Source organism: Molossus molossus, unplaced genomic scaffold (genome assembly GCF_014108415.1).
Source record: "Molossus molossus isolate mMolMol1 unplaced genomic scaffold, mMolMol1.p scaffold_m16_p_4, whole genome shotgun sequence".
Classification (NCBI taxonomy): Eukaryota; Metazoa; Chordata; class Mammalia; order Chiroptera; family Molossidae; genus Molossus; species Molossus molossus.
In genome coordinates this window covers 35,832,720-35,853,005 of record NW_023425377.1, presented here as the reverse complement: position 1 = coordinate 35,853,005, position 20,286 = coordinate 35,832,720, and the positions used below count along the sequence as shown (strand labels likewise).

General features: G+C 41.0%; 1 protein-coding gene across 17 annotated transcripts in view; it reads right to left on the bottom strand.

The window, feature by feature from the left end:
* KLHL3 (kelch like family member 3) overlaps positions 1–20,286 on the bottom strand; it is a 551,388-nt gene that overhangs the window by 447,205 nt on the left and 83,897 nt on the right. For all 17 annotated transcript variants that reach the window (XM_036281814.1, XM_036281822.1, XM_036281821.1 and 14 more), the window contains 2 exons: positions 11,755–11,871; positions 7,754–7,903 (listed from right to left, as the gene is read on the bottom strand). In XM_036281814.1, the coding sequence (XP_036137707.1) occupies positions 7,754–7,903; positions 11,755–11,871 (267 nt within the window). The remainder of the gene's footprint in view (positions 1–7,753; positions 7,904–11,754; positions 11,872–20,286) is intronic.

The following is a 20,286-nucleotide window of genomic DNA, read 5'->3' as shown; positions in this document are numbered from 1 at the left end:
ATGGAAGGGTGTTGGATGAGTAAATTAATAAATTAATGAGTTAATGCATGCATGACAGTTTACAGTTCACTGTCAGTGTTGTTGTTTTTTAATCTAAGTGTTTTAAAACTCATCTAACCCCCAGGAATGACTACTGGGTTTATTCAATATTGGACTTGTGAGTTGAACTGAATGTTCTAGGGTCAATATATGTTAGTGGTCAAAACAGGATATGAAGTAGGACATAAATCCTCACTACAACCACGCAAACCACATGCTGACAGCATTGGAAAACAACTAAGGGTAATAGAAATGGCATGTATTAAATCTCTGAGGTTATTTCTTCTTTAAAAATATATCTCTTTCATTCATGAAAAGTTTTACTATCGCCTACTCTGTGTTATATACAGGCTCTGTGCCAGGGACAGATGAATAACGTCTGAGATCATGGAACCAGTTTAGTGGAGAAGCTAACACCCTAGAATGGAACCCTAAATAACTCCCTGAAGTGTCAGCCTGGGGCCTTCAGTGATTTCCTGTGCATGTTTTCCAGAAATGAATGAAGACATTATCAACCTGGCCTCTCCATTAAATAAGGTTTCTCACCAATTATATTTCTACATATTAGCAATGAACTATCAGATACTTGGATTTTAAAAGAAAACATTTACAACAGCATCAAAAACTATGAAATACTTAGGGATAAACCTAACAAATGACATGCAAGACCCATACACTGAAAACTATAAAACATTGCTAAGAGAAATTAAAGAAAGCCTAAATACATGGAGATATATACTGTGTTCATGAATCAGAAGATTTAGTATTGCTAAAACATCAATTCCCCCCTAAGTGATCTAAAAATTCAACACAATCCCTATCAAAGTCCCCATAAGCTTTTCTGTAGAAATAGGCAACCTAATTCTAAAATTTATACGGAATGCAAATAACCTAGAACAGCTAAAACATTGAAGAACAAAATGAGAGGATCACACTACCTGATTTCAAGATTTACAATAAAGTTAGTAATCCAGGCAACATGGTATTAGTGTAAAGAAAGACAAACAGATACAAGGAACAGAATAGAGTACATAAATAGACCAACACATATATAGTCAATTATTTACAACAAAGGTGTCATTGTAATTCAATGGAGAAAGGAGACTCTTTCTAATAAATGCTGTGGGAAAAAAAGTGGACATTCAAATACAAAATAAATGAACCTTGACCCCTTACCTCACATACCATATATTTTTTTTTAATCTCAAAATGGATCATAGACCTAAATGTAAAACCTAAAACTTTAAAATTTCTTAATCAGGAGAAACTCAGTGTGATCTTAATTACTCATGATTTTTTAGATAGAATACAAAATATATAAATTGTAACAGAAAAAAAAATGATGAAAGTAAAAATGTCTGCTCTCCCAAAGATACTGCTAAGAAAATGAAAAGACAAGACACACATTTGCAAAATACATATCTCTGATAAAAGACTTGTATCTATAATATATAAAGAATTTGTACAATTCAATAAGAATAACCTAATTTTGTATTTTTCAATTTATTTTATTGTTGAGAGTATTACAAGTGACCCCCATTTCCCCCCATTTGCCCCTCTCCACCTGGCCCCTACCCCAATCCAGGCCTTCACCTGTCTATTGTCTGCATCCATGGGTAATACATATATGCATATAAGTTCTTTGATTAATTTCTTCCCACCCTCCCGTCCACCTTCCCTCTGAGATCTGTCAGTCTGTTCCATGCTTCTGTCTATGGTCCTATTTTGTTCATCAGTTTATTTTGCTCATTAGATTCTCCATATAAGTGAGATCATGAAATTTTTTAAATGGGGAAAAGATATGAACAGAGACTTTAACAAAAAAGACATACAGGTGGCAAATAAGGACATAAAAAGATGCTCAACATCATTAGTCATCAAATAAATGCAAGTTAAAACCACAGTGAGAGGTCACCACACACCTACTAGAATGACCAAAAAAAAATTTAAATAGATCATAGAAGTAGTGGGGAGACTGTAAAGTAACTGGAACTCTCATCCAACGCTGATGGAAATGCATAATGGTACAGTCATCTTTTTAAAAAACATTTAGCAATTTCTTACAAAGTTAAACATATACTTACCATACGACCCAGCAATCCTACTCCTGGGTATTTTCCCAAGAGAAATTAAAATATGTCCACACAAAGATCTGTAAGTGATTCCGTGTCAGCTCAAAGCAGATTTATTTCTAATAGCCAAAAACTGGACACCCAAATGTCCATCAACTGGTGAATGGATAAACAAATTATAGTACATCCATATAATGGAATATTACCTAGCAATGAAAAGAAATGAACTCCTGATACATGCAACAATGTGGATGAATCTCAAAATCATTATGCTAAGAGAAAGAAGACAAGTTAAAAAGGCTACATACGGCATGATTCCATTTATATGGCATTCTAGAAAAGACAAAAGTACAAGGACAGACATCAGAAATAGCTGCCATGGGGGGTAGAAGAAGGGGCTTGACTACAAAATAGCACAAGGGAAATTTTGGAGTGATTAAAATATTTTCTATTTTTATTAGAATGGTGGTTACATGACTATATGCATTTGTTTAAATTCATCAAATTGCATCCCTAAAAAAAAGTGAATTTTACCATGCATAAAATTATTATTCCTCACAAATATAAATTTAAGAGAAAATAATCTGGGATGTTGATAATTAGGGGAAGATGTGTGTGTATCAGGGCAAAGGTACATGGGAAATTTCTATACCCTTTCCTCAATTTTGTTGTGAACCAAAAAACTGCTCAAAAAATATAGTCTTACTTTTTAAAAAGAAGTAAACTATTGGAAATGCATCTATTAATGAGATGAGTAAAATGTTATGTTTTAATTAAAGGAGATTTTGATAATTAAAACGAAAAGAAGAAAAGAATCCTTTCATCTGCCACCAAACCCTGAAACGTGTCCCTGGAAGGAAAAGCACACACAGACTTTGGAGTAGAACAGACCTTGGTTCAAACCCCAGCTCTGCAATTACTAGCTATGTAACTGAGCAAAAGACTTAACCTGGATATGAACAGTATTGACCTATTATTGTGATGATTTAATGACATAACGTACAATCTGATAATCCTCAGAGTTTCCCTCACATACCCATTCCTCAAACCCATAATGGGGATCCCCCTCATGAATTTAAGTGGCCAAACAATGGTGACAGGAACCAAGTTGTACCATCTAACCTTAAATCATTCAAGGATTGAAGTCAGGGGAACAGTGAAGCAAAAAGCAGCAGCAATATCTTTTTTTTTTTATTTTATTTTTTTAATTCCTTCAAAAGATTCAAAGGAAGTCCTGGTTCCAGTTGCCTACAAAAGGCTATGTGCCCAGGAAGCTAAACATTTTCATTCTGAAAATAAATGGTTCCTAAGGAGTACAGGCCACAGGGGGTAAACTTTGGCCTCCTGAAACAAGGGGTGGCTTCTTTTCAACTACAGACTCAATATCTGGAGTGGGGAGGGGGGGGGGGCGTCTCAGAGCACTTAGTCCAGGCTCAGGCACAAACTTGGTTTTGATTTTTAAATGTCTCTTTGTGGGTATTGTTGCAAAAGCTAGATGTGGAGTCTAGAAAAGGAGAGGTCACGAGGTATGGTCTCCACAAAATGAAACTGGGGCAGCTCTGCACCATTTCCTTATCTCCAGAATACACTATCCGTGAGAAGATGTCATTAACTTGATAACATATAGTATGAGAAACCTCAGTTTCCAAAGAGAGAGGTCACAAAAGCACACAAGGCCCGCTGAAAACCCAGGATGGAAAAAGCCCCCTCCATACAAAACAACAGTGTACCTTAGAATGCTTAGAATCAATCATCTCAAGACACAAAGCTTGTGGAAATTTAGATCATAATGAAGGTGGTGTTCAAACTGATGGGAAACAGGGAGGTTAGTTAATAAAATAGCTTGGGACAACTGGCTCATGATTTTCAATACAAAGAAAGCTGTATTCTTACCCTTACTCCTTAAACCACAATAAATTCTAAGTGCATTAAAGATTAAAATGTTAAACAGAAATTATAAAGGTACTTAAAGAAAAGATGGGAACCCTGGCCAGTGTGGCTGTGTTATTTGGGCATCGTCCTGTGCACAGGAGGTCACCGGTTCGATTCCAGTCAGGGCACATGCCTGGGTTGTGGGCTCCATCCCCGGTAGGTGGTGTGCAGGAGGCAACGAATCAATGTTGTGCTCTCACATGATGTTTCTCTATCTCTCTCCCTTTCCTTTCCTCTCCCTCTAAAATTCAATAAACTATTCTTTAAAAAATAGAAACATAGGCCCTGGCCGGTTTGGTTCAGTGGTTAGAGCGTCGGCCTGCGGTCCAGAGAGACCCGGGTTCGGTTCCTGCTAAGTTGCAGTTTGTCCCCGGCCCTGGTTGGGTTGTGCGGGTGGCAACCACTTGATGTGTCCCTTTCACATCGATGTTTCTCTCTCTCTCTCCCTCCCTCCCACTCTATCTGAACAAAAAATGGAAAAATGTCCTCGGGTAAGGATAAAAAAAATAGAAACATGGGAGTATTTTTTTAAATCTCAGAGTAGAGAAAACATTTCTAAGCATGATGCAAAATCTAAGCTATAAAGCGAAAATTAGATCAATTTGACTATTTAAAAACTGTTTTGGAGGATTCAAAAAATGCAATAACTAAGTTTAGAGGCAAACTTCAACCTAAGAAAAATAATATTTTAAATGCATACAAAGGCCTAATCTCTTTAATGTAAGAAAAGTCCTTAAATTCCCTGATAAAAAACATACAGTCCAATAGGAAAATGGGCAAAGGATATAAACAGAAAATTAATAAAGAAAAGAAATACAAATGCTAATAATCAAATGAAACCAAGATTAATCTCACTCACAATTAAAGAAATGCAAATGAAAACAAGATGCCAGCTTTTAAAAGATGTTCGACACAGAAATGTTTATATTTAAAATGGAAATAACTGCAAACCCATCAATAGAGGACAGTTAAATAACTATAATTAAATACCATATACTTATTACAACTTAAATGCTGATTTCATCTATACTGATAACATTTAAAGCAGTCTGTAGAATATGAATGAGTAGGAGAAAAAGGATTTTAATCTATGTAGCAAGATTCCATTTATCTAAAAGTATACATTTGTATCTAATTGTGAATAAGTGCATAGAGGTATGTCTGAAAGAAAATTCACCAAAATGACCACAATGATTGCCACTAGGTGGAGGGATTTCAGGTGATTTTTAAAATTTATTTCAGCCCTGGCCAGTTTGACTCAGCGGTTAGAGCGTTGGCCTGCGACCCGGGTTCAGTTCCCGCTAAGGGCACGTACTTAGGTTGCAGTTTGTCCCCGGCCCTGGTTGGTAGTGCGGGTGGCAGCCACTCGATGTGTCCCTTCACGTGGATGTTTCTCTCTCTCTCTCCCTTCCTCTCTCTCCCTCCCACTCTATCTGTACAAAAAATGGAAAAATATCCTCGGGTGAGGATAAAAATAAATAAATAAATAAAAATTTATTTCAGAATCACAATATCCTTTTAATAATCTAAAATGATCCAGGCTCACAGAGCAGAGTGGAGAGAGGAACACCTCAAAGAACCCAAACATCTGGTCTTGGACATCATGCTTCTCTAGCCCTTTGAAGCCCTTCCTGGAAGAGGCAGGGAGGAGTACAGCAGCCAGCTGGAAAGAAGAGGAAGACAAAGCAACAGCCTAAAGAATTCCCTGGTGCTGCCTACTGTGCGGTTGGTCGATGAGCCAACATGACTCACTCCTCTCCTCCCACCTTCACTCCTGCACTGGCTGGAACCTTCCCACACACAGCCATATGTTAGGACCCTAGGAAGGCTAACTCAAATGCCAAGCCAGAAGGAATGTTAGAGATCATCCAGTGCAGCATCTTTCATTCAGCAAATGAGGGACCTGAGGACCCGAGAAGGGAGGAAACTTGAAGGGAACCAAAGCATCTAGTACCCACGACTCTTATCTGGGTCCCCTCCTATGCTCATCCTTCCCTTCCCCAGGCTGTCCCCTCTGGCTCCCTCACAAGGTCTCATTTCCCATTTCCATCACTTGCTTCTCTACCTATCAGACTTCTTAAGCCTCTTTTCTCCTCTGGCAGTCCTAATTGGCTCTGTGATAAGGGAAGGAACTAGACTAGAATTGTTCTGACTCAAAGAATGGCCTAGAAAGAAGATTGTTATGGCCATCACTAAGTCAAAACCTACACAGCCATTCTTCTGTGTCCAATAGCAATACAGAAGCTAGATCACCAACTTATACTATACACAAGAATAAACTCAAAATGTATAAAAGACATAATTGTGACTCATGAATCCATAAAAATCCTAGAAGAAAATACAGGCAACAAAATTTCCGACATCACACTCAGCAAAATTTTCACTGATACAATGCCTAAGGCAATAGAAACAAAGAAAAAAATGAACGCTTCTGCACAACAAAAGAAACAACCATCAAAATGGAAAGAGAACCCACTATATGGTAGAGCATAATTGCCAATGATACATCAGATAAGGGGCTAAATTCCAAAATATACAGAGTACTCATACAGCTCAACGAAAGAAAAAGAACCCAATTAAAAAATGGGTAGAGGACCTAAACAGACACCTCTTCAAACAGGACATACAAATGGCCAGAGACATATGAAAAAATGTTCAACGTCACTAATCATCAGAGAGATACAAATTAAAACAACAATGAGGTATCACCTCACACCTGCCAGAATGGCTGCCATCAACAAATCATCAAACAAGCGTTAGCGAGGATGTGGAGAAAAGTAGTACACTGCTGGTGGGAATGCAGACTGATGCAGCCACTATTGAAAACAATATGGTGTTTCCTCAAAAAATTAAAAATTGAACTGCCATGTGACCCAGTGATCCCATTTCTAGGAATATACCCTAAGAAGCCTGAAACACCAATCAGAAAGAATACATGTACCCCTATGTTCATAGCAGCACTATTTATAATTGCTAAGATCTGGAAACAGCCCAAGTGTCCATCAATAGATGAATGGATAAAAAAGCTGTGGTACATATACACAATGGAATACTATGCAACCGTAAGAAAGATCTCTTATCCTTTGAGACGACATGGAGGGACCTAGAGAGTATTATGCTAAGCGAAATAAGCCAATCAGAGAAAGACAAATATCACACGATCTCACTTATTTGTGGAATATAATGAACAAAACAAGCTCAGGAACAAAATAGACCCAGAAATATGGAAGTAGGGTACAGACTGACAAACCTCAGAAGAGGTGCATGTCGGGGGAGGGAAGAGATAAACCACAGAACGTATATGCATGTATGTGTAAACAAGGACATAGACAATAATGCTGGGGGTGGGGGGATTGGGAGGAGGGTGTCAATGGGGGGAAAAGAAGACACATCTGTAACAAAAAAAATAAAATAAGCAATACAGTCCAAACCATGGTGTGAAACAAGAAAAGGGTAGAGGGAAGAGCTCTGAGGTATTCTCAATCCTCCCTGGTGACACTGGAAATTACCTTGAAACTCTTAAGAAAGGAAGAGCCCAGAAGGGAGAGGTACCAGCAGATTCAAGAGGAACCAGCAGACTCCATCTCTTAGGTCATAATGCAACCAAGATGCAGGGCAGTCATGGGTGAGGGAAGACTTGGAGGCAGGAGTGGAAGGCCACTTTCTCTGGACACTGCCCTGACTCTTGGCATGAATGGGCTGGGGCTTACCTTGGGTAAACTGATTGGAGTCCTAGGCTTGGTCCTCGGGTTCTTAATCAGGAGTCTCTGATCCAGAGGGAGCAGATGATATTTCATGGCTTCGATGAGGAAGTCTTTACAGGTATTATTATTCTTTATCAAAGCTTCTTCTTCAACTGTCTGGAGGTAATAACCCACAGGTGATCCAGGAGCAGAGCCTGGCCACTTTTGCCACACTGTCACCCCGGGCTGAGTCATTCTGCACTCCCATACTCATTCATTCTCACAGCACATCACTGCAGACCTCAGGAGAAAAGTCCACAGACTTACAACTTAGTGGTCCCCTCCTCCACTTCAAGAGCACTGAGAAGTAAGTGATTAAGCTTGGGCATCAAAGAAACAGGGATACAAATCCCAACTCTACCACTTAACTCCTCTAATCTCAGTCTTCTCATCTATAAAATGGGCATATTAAAATTAACCACAACCTCACTGATTGTGTGTCTTCACTTGTTTGTTTTGAAGCTTAAAGTGAGATCATGTAAAACAGAGACAATTAGTTGTCCTAAAAGCCTTTTTCCACTTTCCACCTGGTTTGAATGCATCATAATGTTTATGGCAAATCGTCATACATTTGAGAAGAGGAAAGCGAGGAAGAGGGCGGAATCCATCAGCCAACTCTTGGAGGCATGAAATAAAACAAGGTGACTATCAAGAAGAAGAATTCATATCCATATTCTTAAGTGAAATCTTCAGGGAGAAAACTGGCCAGTGAGGCACTCTCTAACCGAGCAGTGATATCAGAGAAGAAAAAAATGTCCTGCACAGGAGTCCCACCTACTAACCTCACCGTGGACCCCATCTAAGCTGGGACAATAGCTTTTTTACCTCTTATTCCAGAGTTATGGACCTAAGCAGGTGCTCAGTAAGTATAAGCCTAGCATGAGCAAGGCCAAGGATGAAACCATTCTGGTGCTCTCTCAAATCTCTACCATTTGGTCCAGGTCAGGTTGACAGAGCTAGGCATATCTGTAAGGGGTGGTGTGGTCTCCACAGGCCACTTCATTGTTTCTTGGCTGAAGTGTGTGGAATCTGTTAGGAAAGGTCAATTCCATGCAACAGCTAAATGACTGAATGTCTCATAGTTGCAATGCCCAGTGCTGGACCCCGGGAAGAAAATGATGAACAAGACCAGGGTTCTGACTCTGATGTGCTCATGTCTCGTTAGAGAATAAGGAGAACCTCCCCACCTCAATTCTCTCAGCCCTCAAGCTGCTCATGCACAAGGCCTGACTGAACCTCTCCTGGGTCCCCACCTATAACTAGGAATGAAAATGTGACCAGAGCCTCACCTGCTGGGCAGCGTTGGAGCTAGCAGGAAAAGAGGGATTGGTGAGACAGGACTCTGTCGCCACTCGGCCCTTCCTTCCCCAGAGACAAATCCTAAGAATACTTCCAAGAACACTCTGTCTTCTTGGAAGGTTTCTTTGCCCTCCCACTGAGGGTCTGAGCCAGGTTGGAGCAGATCATAAACTTTTAGGGTCAGTTTAAAAAAAGTAAAAAGGTGAGAGAGGATATCTAAAAAAGCTTGGGAAGAAAGAGAAATGCATAAATAAAATTTCTCCCAAAAAACTCATTCAGCTTGAATGAAACACTCCCCTAGAGAGTTAGTACTTCATGGGTACAGAGTTTCAATTTATGGTGATGAAATGGGTGTAGAAATGGATATGGTGATGGTTGTACAGCATGGTGAAGGATACCACTAAATTATCCACTTAAACATGGTTAAAATGATGAATTTTATGTTATAAATTTTATCACAATAAAAACTTACTGTAGAGATATAGCATGTTACATACTTAGTAAAATATTTTAAAATATTCAATAAAAGCCCTGGCCGGTTTGGCTCAGCGGTTAGAGCGTCAGCCTGCGGTCCAGAGAGACGCAGGTTCAGTTCCCGCTAAGGGCATGTACCTCAGTTGCAGTTTGTCCCCAGCCCTGGTTGGTCGTGCGGGTGGCAGCCACTTGATGTGTCCCTTTCACGTCGATGTTTCTCTTTTTCTCTCTCTCTTTCTCTCTCTCCCTCCCACTCTATCTGAACAAAAAATGGAAAAATGTCCTCCGGTGAGGATTAAAAAAATAAATAAATAAATAAAATAAAATATTCAATAAAAGCCTAATAAATGTTAACTATTAAAAACAAACAAACAAGGAAACACCTCCCCAAGAAGTCAGACAGTGCTGGTGCAGGTCTGCCTAGGGCTTTCCCTTTCTCCTTCTCCTCCTTCTCCTCCTCTATGATTGCCCATCCCCAGTGGGTTACACCAGTTTGAAGTTTCAAGGTCAAATGAGTGTTAATGAAATATCCTCTTCTTCCAGAGGTAGACTGAAAAGAGCCCTTTTTAAAAAGGGGTCTCACACAACAATTCTCATGTCCATTGCCTCTGACCCCTTCTTCTCCAGATCTAAACCCTACTTTCCCATAATAACCCAGGAACTATTTCCCAGAGTCTTTGTTAAGTTTCGGTTGTAGACACCTGCTGGAGGTAGTGACTAGGGGTCTCTAAGGCCCCTTTAGCTTCCTCTGGAATCCAGGCCCACAGGCTGCCCTTCCTCCTTGTGGAAGCAAGACTGTGCTGGAGGCCAACCATTCACTTCTTCCTCTGATCAGTTTCCCACAGGATAGTGGAAGGTCTGACTGACACTGGGAGCTCTGGCTGGTTCAATCCCTCTGCTTAGGGGACCTTTACCACAGGAAGGATATGCTGCCACCAGGTGGCAGTGGTACCATTCAAAGTACAAAATGCAGGGGTCAGCCCCCCCGAGAAGAGGTTCAGAGTTCGGAGAACATTTCCCTGACATTAGGCCTGTGGACTATAGTGTCATGAGCTGAGACTTTACAGTGCTTTCAGGGCACTGTTGCAGCTTGAATCACTGAACACTGCTGCAGGTTTACAGGTTTACATGGGTTATCTCATTCTGTCCCCAAACTATCCTAGACAGGCAGGTGCAATTTTTACCAGAAGAGAACACCGAGGTTTAGAGAGGTTGACTATTTCTCCACGTCAGACAGCTGAGAAGTGACAGAGCTAGGCTTCTGGGCTGCTAAGCCTCCTCTCATCTTCCCTTCACTCTTTCCATTCCCTCCAGGGACTTGTCAGGGACAGCTGAGGGCTAGCTCACTGCATCAGAGTTTTGTTTCATTTATATTATTTAAGTTTTAAACTCTGCCTGATTGTAAGAGTATATAAGGTAATTTACGGTACAAAATAATCCATGTAATAAACAGAACAGAGAGCATTGAAGGTGGCAGCCTGCTTAGTGCAAGGTGTGTGTGTTAGAACCAGACAGACTTGGATTCGAATCCTACCCTGCCTCTTACCAGCTGGTGACTCCAGATAAATCTAACCTCCCTAAGCCACAAGGCCCAAATCTGTAAAAAGAGGGCTATAATCTCTGCTCATGGGGTTATTATAAGAATTAAATGAGAAAACATAGGGTACCATGTTTTCAGAGGAGGTAGATACAATATGCATTCCAGGCACCTGTGAGAGTTGGTTTATCAATCCCAAATTGGGCTCGGAGTGGCCTAAAACTAAGGGGGGAAAAGCATTATGGAAGTGATCCTTCTTACATGGTCCTCTACAATAAAAGCAGCCAACTTATTGAACATTTGTTTGGCCCAGCTCCATGCTAAACACCTAACTTACATATTTACAACTCCTTTGGTCCCCACAACTCTGATGAGCTCTCTTATAATTTCCCTTCTATGGAGGAAGAAATTGAGGCTTTAAGAGGTTAACAAGTAGTAGAGCAGGAACTGAAACCTAAGTGTCTTATTCTCAAGCCAATGCTCTATGCCTTACACTACTATACCTCACACTTAACCCTAGGGGTTGATGCCCTCAACCCGAACAGGAAACATTTCAACCACTCCTCAACCACTCCAGACAACCAGGGTTGCCCACTGCTTCTCCTAGAGGCCTGGGTGAGCAGGGAAGAGCTTGGTTCTTTCTTCACACTGGACTCACCTGGACTAGGTAATCCCTAGGTAGAAGAGGGAGACGGACATGTTCCATCAGCTTTGCCATGTGCTCTAAACGAGTTTCTTTCTCATAATTGATCCACGAAATCACAGCTTCAAATACCTATACAGAAAATCAACACAGATAACTTCACCAAAGAGACAACAGCTTTCAAACAATTTCCTCAACCTGAAAAAAAGAACAAGAAGTTAAAAGTCATCCACAAATGTGCTTAACTTAAAGTTCAATATTTAAAAGGAAACAAACATAGAAAGTTTTTGTTTACTAGCTGATGTAAGAGAGTGATCACACACCCACACACATACATTATAATAAACCTGCTTTCCCACATGTAGAATCATCAATTTTCATTGCAAAATAAATATCAGTTCCCACAGATATTTAAGAGTAGACATACAGAGCAGTGACTCTGAACCACATTTTAAAGACTGCTCAACAGGACCAGAAGCCCTGGGAGCAATGTCATCTCACTATTCACGGATGCCCTTTCCTCATTAATCTCCCATGTTTAGTTAACACAGAATAAAAATAGTAGGAATACCCTCTGCCAAAAGTTGATGGTAATGGTAAATGGGACACTGAACAGCAAAAATTTCTCCTTTGGTTTAACCTCTCCTTTGAGAAGAGGTTTCATTTCTACACAAATCAAAACTGGGCTTGGAACCAAAAAAGAGACTCTATGGTTTGGGTGTTTGCCTCACTCAAGGATAAGTCCATGCCCCAGCCAGTGTGGCTCAGTGGTTGAGCATCAACCCATCCACCAAGAGGTCGCCGGTTTGATTTCCGGTCAGGGCACCCGCTGGAGTTGTGAGCCAAATCCCCAGTGAGGGGCATGCAGGAGGCAGCCAATCAATGTTCTCTCTCACTCATGTTTCTATCCCTCTCTCCCTCTCCCTTCCTCTCTCTCTAAAATCAATAAAGAAAAAAAAAAAGATAAGTCCAAACTCAAACTCTGCACCACCATATACACAAAGGAAGATAAAATCCAATGTCAGTAAGGTTGTGGGGAAATAAGAACTGTTTGTGGAAACGTAATTAATATGGCTTGTTAAGGGGAGGGAAGAATTTGTCAATATCAATCAAAAATTTTAATGTGCATACTTTTTTTTACCAAAAAATAATGCTTTGAATGCTCTAGCCTACAAAAATACTCACAAAAGTGGTACAAGAATGTGTTCTAAGATGGAGATCTTTGCTGCACTTTTTTTTTTTAACAGGGTAAAGAGGGAAACAACCCAAAGTCCACTAGTGGAGAAATGATTAATCTAGTATCCATAACATGGGATATTTTCAGCTGTTAAAAAGAATAAAACTAAATACCGTACGCTAGAAAGCATGGAAGTGCTCAAAGGGTAAAGGGGACATGGCAGATGGACACACACACAGCCTACTAGATGGGCTTTCACTGCCAACATCTGGGGCAGTTTAAAAGTCACAGAGAATAATGGAGAAATCACATCAGTGCTGCTTGGGCAGGAAGGGGGCCGGGGTGATGACTAGGAAGGGCCAAAGGAAACTTTTTGTGGTGACACATATGTTCTCTGTCTTGACAGGGTGACAATAACATGGACACATGCATTTGTCAAAAATAGTCAATTGTATACTTAATATCTATACATTTCACTGTGTTTAAACCACACCTCAATTCAAAATATGCTTAGTTTAAAGAAAACAATAGTAATGGATGATAATGAATAAAAGAAGAATCCATGAGTCCATAAAAATACTAAAAAAGAAATAAATGTGGGAAGGGCTCTTCTTTACAGAAAGATGTCAGCTAATAAAAGTAGAAGAAATGACAGAGTTAGGAAAACATCATTTTGTAATCACTAATGTAATATTTCATTCAGCAAAGATCATCCATGGATGCTGAAATCATTGGGTGAAAAGTTCCTGGGGAACAAGGTATATTCACAGTTCTCAAAGCAGCACCTCGAAGATTATCTATTAATTACATGGGAGGGGGTAGGGCCTCAAGTGGGGAGATCTGACAGATACCACATTTAACAAGAGATCAAACTTACCGCTACCAATAGTAGGACAAACAAATTATATTCCTGATTGTGATTTAACGGAAAGGACACAGTATCCCCTATGTAGTTATTCTTCCTAAAATGTTTATCCTGAACCTTATAGCAAGGAAAAATCAGACAACTCCGTATTTGGAACATTCTACAAGACAGTTGATCTGGAGTCTTCAAAACTGTTAATATTATGAAAGGTGGGGGGCAGGGAAACAGTTCTAGATTAAGTGGTTTAGAGACAGGAGAACTAAATACAGTGCATGATCCTTGAATGGATCATGGATTTAAAGAAACAGTCAGAAGGACTTCTTTGAGATTATTAGGAAATTTGAATACATACTATACATTAGATAATATTGTGGTATCAGTGTTAAGTTTCTTTAGTATAGTAATGGTTTTATGGCTAGAAAAGAAATCTTTGTTCTTAAGAGGTACATGCTAAAATATTTAGGAGTGAAGTGTCATGATGTCTGCAATTTATTGTCAAATGGTTCATCAAAACAAAAGATTAAATATACACACACAGAGAGAAAAAAAGCAAATGAAACAAAATGTTAACAACTGGTGAATCTAGGTAAAGAACACATGAATATTAATTCTTTCAAACTTGACCATAGGTTTGAAATATTTCAAAATGAAAAATGGAGGGAAGAAGAAAAGAAAGCCTAAGAGAAATTTAAAAATACTACTACAATATTATAAGTTAAAGTTGAAATGAAAACTACATTTCCCCAGGGTGAGGGCTCTGATTTTTCTTAACCTAACTAGATAGTTTGTGTGTATTGATATGTTAATGATGCTTTGCCTCTAAAATGCCTGGACTTATTTCCCACATATATACCTAAGTCAGACTGGGCTGTGGGGATGGGTGCTGGTGGATGGACAATTTGTTTTTAAAATTTTTTTTTTATCCTCACTCGAGGACATTTTTTTTTTTTTTTTTTTTTTGCATTCATCTTCAGATAGAGTAGGGGAGAGAAAGAGCGGGGGGGAGAGAGAGAGAAACATCGACATGAGAGAGACCCATAGAGCAGTTGCCACCCACACGACCCCAACCAGGGCAGGGACAAACCACAACCGAGGTACGTGCCCTTAGCAGGAACCGAACCTGGGACTCTCCAGTCCGCAGGCCAATGCTCTAACCACTGAGCCAAACCAGCCAGGGCAGATGGACAATTTGTAACCTTGTGATATGCATTCTCACAACCTGGCCAGCCTAGGATCAAAGTGTGTATGTGGACAGATAGGTTCAACTGGAGGGCAGGAAAACAGGCCTTGGGTGCAAAAAAATGCTTTGTTTGCATGTGAATAAGATAAGGTTTGCATGACAAAGAGTTGGAAGACCACTCGTAGGCCCAGGCATGGCTGATTTTGTTATTTTTTAGCTTTAAAGTCTCTTTCCGAGGTAAAAAGCGAGAGACAAGGCTAGGCTGTATGGTTTGCAGAAACACCATCTCAAGAAAATAATTTACATAAATCCACTTGTAACCTGGGGAATCAATCTGCAAATAAATGGGACTGCGTGTAGAGATCTGGAGCACACAAAGATCTGGAGCTTTTGCTCCCTTGTAAAGCTCCCTCTCACTCCAACCAGCGTGTGCTGGTTCACTGCATTGCACCAATCCCAGCAGACTGAGAGACAGCACTGGGCATACTTGAATTGATCAAGGAATTAGAAAGGGAAGGGAAGGAAAGAGAACAAAAGGAGCAGTATGTATGTGTTTCTTCAACTAGACCTTAAGATCTATGGGAAGCCCGGCCAGTGTGGCTCAGTGTATGGTGTCGACCCATGCACCAAGGGGTCACTGGTTCGATTCTCAGTCAGGGCACATGCCCAGGTTGTGGGCCCGATCCCCAGTGGGGGGGCATGCAGGAGGCAGCCAATCGATGTTCTTGCTCATCAATGTTTCTATCTCTCTCCTTCTCCCTTCCTCTCTCTCTAAAATCAATAAAGAAAAAAGAAAAAAAAATCTATGAGAACAGGGACCTTATTTGCTGGCACACAATACACACAAATACTTTGTTAATGAATGAATGGACAAATGAATTCAGAATGTAAGGAGGCTGGAGCAAAGAGCAGCACTGGGGAGGTGGGGGCTAGAATTTTGGTGAGGGGGCAGAGCCAGGACATAGACCAAAGACTGCTGGACAAATCTGACATTGTTGGGTTAGGTGGTAGGCAGCCAGTCCCACTCTGCGGGGTTATCCACACTTCCTTCTACTCCCCTGTACTATACTGTGAGCTCTTGCAGGATGAGAAGTGTACCTTCTCCATCTCTGCATCTCCTGCCACCTAGCACCCTGCCAGGCAGCACAGAGCAGGTGGCTGTTTAAGAAAGCTTTGTTAAAGAATGAACTGCAAGTCCTTGAGTAGGTGGCATTTACTGATCACGCCCTTCCCCATCAAACAGCTTAGTCTTTGTTATAAAAGCTGAAAAGCAAGCTGAGTCTAATGAAGCCAATATTTAACCTTTTTATTTTTGGCTTGACTTGTCGAACTGGTTCCGCTTAGCTGCGCTATTTATTCGGCTGTGAAAGCCACAGCATAGGCAACACTGGATGGCAATCTCAGCAGCTTGAGAAGGCCACGTATTTTTTTCATGTAGACTTCATGCTTGAAAAATAAACAAGCAAATAAGCTTCCAACTAGCATTGTGGTTTTCAATGTGCCTAAAATCATTCCCAACAGCCCCTCCCATCAAGGGACTGGCCAAGGCAAGGGGACAACAAGTAACAGCAACTGATATTCACCAAGTGCAGGCCCTGCACCCCATTCTTCAGAGACACTGTCTCCCTGGACTCTCATAAGACCCCAGTGAACCAATACACCTTCCCCTTTAAGTGATTCACCCAAATCCAGAGCCAAAAAGCGGCAGAACTGAGGTGCATGCATACCTCATTCCAGTGCTCATGCTCTCACCCATTGCTCCTGGCTGCCTCTCAAACGTCTGCAGCAGCGGTTGGCAGACTAAAGCCAATAGGCCACATTCAGCCTGCCAGCCTGCCACCTGTTTTTGTAAATACAATTTTGTTGGAACACGGCCACTCTCATTTGTTTATGTACTGTCTGTGGCTTTTTGTGCACTACAATGGCAGTGTTGAACTGAGACTTTAAGGCCCACAGAGCCTAAAATATTTACTCTCTAGCCCTTTATAGGAGAATCTGTGGCTTCAGCCATGGAACAAGGTGATGTCTACTCAGATGAAAATATTTTCCTAGGTTCCCATGATGAAATAATCAGCTGTCTCAAGACATGCTTAAGGTTTCATTTTTAAACAAAGAAACAGCATCATGTCCTATGTGCTTCTTATTCAAAACCAATTTATTAAGTACTACAAGGTTGCTATGTGGGAAGAGATGGAGAAAATTGGATTTAATCACCCCCTGCTCACTATACTTCCAATGGAAGCACAAGTCTTTACCAGAAAGCACCATATGAACTGATCTTCCTACCCCTCACCCCCAGTCACACAGGGAGCCGTGCCAACTGCACCTGCACCCTGCTGGTAAGGTGGGGAGCCTGGAGCACTTATCCCTGCTTTCAAAATGCATTCTGAGAATCAAGATGGAGGACTCAAGTTAAAATAGGGAGGGGAGTGACTTGGCAAAGTCCAGGTGATTCTCAGCAAAACACAAGAGGGAGGGGAAAGAAGCTAATTTTGACAACATCAGGGAAAATACAAGGTTCTACACATGGACCTAATATGTTACTCCTGATTTGAGAAGGACTAACTTTATCATTAACAGGAACAGTGCTAGGCATTTTACATGCATGATCTCATTTCATCCACCAAAACTCAGTGACATAAGTATTGTTCACATTTTATAGATGAAGAAATAGCCTCAGAGAGATTAGCAACTTGTCCAAGGTCACACTGCCAAGAAGTAGTGAATTTGGGTTGTGAACTCGCCTCTAGCTCCAAAAACCCAAGTTCTAACATTATGCAATATTGCATCTCAGAGGCATAATTAGTTGAAAAACCCAGGCAGACTGCGGAGATGGAAAACTACATTCCTAAACTCATAATCCTAATCATACCCTCTATGCCCTCCCAGGACATCTCCCCTAGATAACCTTTTCTTTCCTAGGAATTGAGCCAACAGCATTTGCCAAATCTACTGCCATAATTTTGTTGTTGTTAATCCTCACCCGAGGATATTTTTCCATTGATTTTCAGAGAGAGTGGGGGGGGAGGATAGAAAGAAACACTGATGTGAGAGACACATTGATTGGGTGCCTCCTGCATGACCCCAACCAGGGCCAGGGATTGAACCAGAAACCCAGGTACATGCCCTTGATGGGAATTGAACCTGAGACCCTGCAAGCTGACGCTCTAACCACTGAGCAAACCATTGGCCAGGGCCACACTGCCATAATCTTAAATCAAGAAGACAGCACTTCTAGACACAAGAATGACTGTCAGATTTCTGTTGCTGTTTCTTAAACCAAATTTTAATAGAGTTAGGTTAAATATACTACTGCTCCCCCACCCTCCCACCCCCATCACACTCGACCCCCATCACACCCCACCCCCATCACACAAACACCAGGGACAGCTGGGAGCAGTGATATGCTGGGCTGGAGCTCCTCATGTGTATTTCTTTCCAACCCAGCATTTAGTGACATAACATTGGTCATCTGAAATCAGCCTTGGTGGAAATAATTACAACATGGAAATTAGAAAATGAATCAGTAAATGAATCAGGGCTTTTAGAATTTTTCTGGAGAGGCAGTTGTTAAAAATTTACCAGCATACCACTGGCTAGATTTCCTAGTCTGCAGGCTACCAGACACTAGAAAACCTACCCAGCTGCACTTCCTTCTGACAGTATCATCATCTTAAGGTTTTAGGGGGCACTTGAAAGCTCTTTCTTGTAGTTGTTGCATTTCAGACTCACAAGGGCCCTGTAAAGCAGCTACAGGCACTTCAAAAGGGAAAAGTGGGGCAAAGAGTGAGAAAGTGGTCTACCCAACCTTGCCCAGCAAACTGGTGACAGGGCATCAATCAGAACCACTGGCTTTCAATCTGCACTATAGCAGCACCCTGTACATTTCCTCCCTCGTGCATTTCCCAGTTTGTAGCTATATTATTTATGTGTGTGGATATTTGATAAAATCTATGTCCCTCGTGTGATTATAAGTTCCACGAAGGCAGGAATCTTGTGTTTATCTGTTTACCAATGTCTCTCCTGTGAGTAATGCACTATCTGCCACATAAAAAGCACTCAAAAAATATTTACTGAGCCCTGGCCAGTTTGGCACAGAGGTTAGAGTGTCGGCCTGTGGTCCAGAGAGACCCAGGTTCGGTTCCCTCTAAGGGCATGTATCTCAGTTGCAGTTTGTCCCCGGCCCTGGTTGGTCCTGCGGGTGGCAGCCACTCGATGTGTCCCTTTCACGTCGATATTTTTCTCTCTCCCTCTCTCTCTCTAAAACCAATAAAGGAAAAAAAAAAAGTGTGGTCTTCATCCGTTTAAAAAATATATATATTTACTGAGAATGAATATGTTAACCAAAGCAGGAATAACTGGGTGCATGGTTCTCTTCCAACAAGAGCACACTGCTAAATATCTGACTTTATAGAAACAACAAAAATTATAACAAAACAAAAACAGTAGCATGGCCTTGTCTGGAAATTGCTCTTCAGCTTTTCACTACTGCTTTTGGCCAGTAAAAAGACCTTCAGGACCATTCTGCAAAGGGTAAGGAGAAGGACTAGAGCACAATGGTTCGGTAGAAATGCCTGCAAGCTGAGAGCCGACTTCAGTGGCGCTAATCCTACAAATGGTTGAAGCATGACCCAGGGATGGAGAATGTCTTTTAGTCCATATGAGAGAGCAATCTGACTTGGAAGGAATCTTCCCCAAAGCTCCAAACATGTGAAACCAGCCCGCTTACAAAAAAATAAAAGCAAAAGAGAAATGCTCAGGCGCTTTAAATAAAAAGCAATTCAAGTCTGGAAGCTCAATGGAAGCTGAGGCCAGAATGGCTCACAGGCCCATACAATTCAGATACGGGTCTTTAATAGTTTGGAACGCTGTGCCAGCAGGTGGAGTGTGTTGGCCACAGGACCCTTGTGGACAGTGTTGCTGTAAACCTGGGACTAGATGAACTCCACCCACCTGCTCTGGGAAGGAGTAAGGAAGCTTGCCATCTCCTGTGCCCTGGGAAGTAAAAAACTTCTGTTCTGGCAAGTCCTATAATTTCTTACCCTGGTTTCTTTGTTTAACCACTGTCTCCTAAATATATCTGACCTGAGAACTTTTTTTTTAAACCTAAACATCTATAAACATTTCACAGCAATGTGGTTTTACAGCACACAGTTGGGTAAACACTGACCTAGAGAATAAAATCCTCACTCCTAACCCTCTCCACATCCCCTCCTTCATTCTCAGCCTCATCTCCCAACATCCACACCTCCCCATCAAAGACCCTTGATTTTCATTACTCTGGTTACTTTCCCCCAAGTACAATGTTATTCCAGACTTCCTATA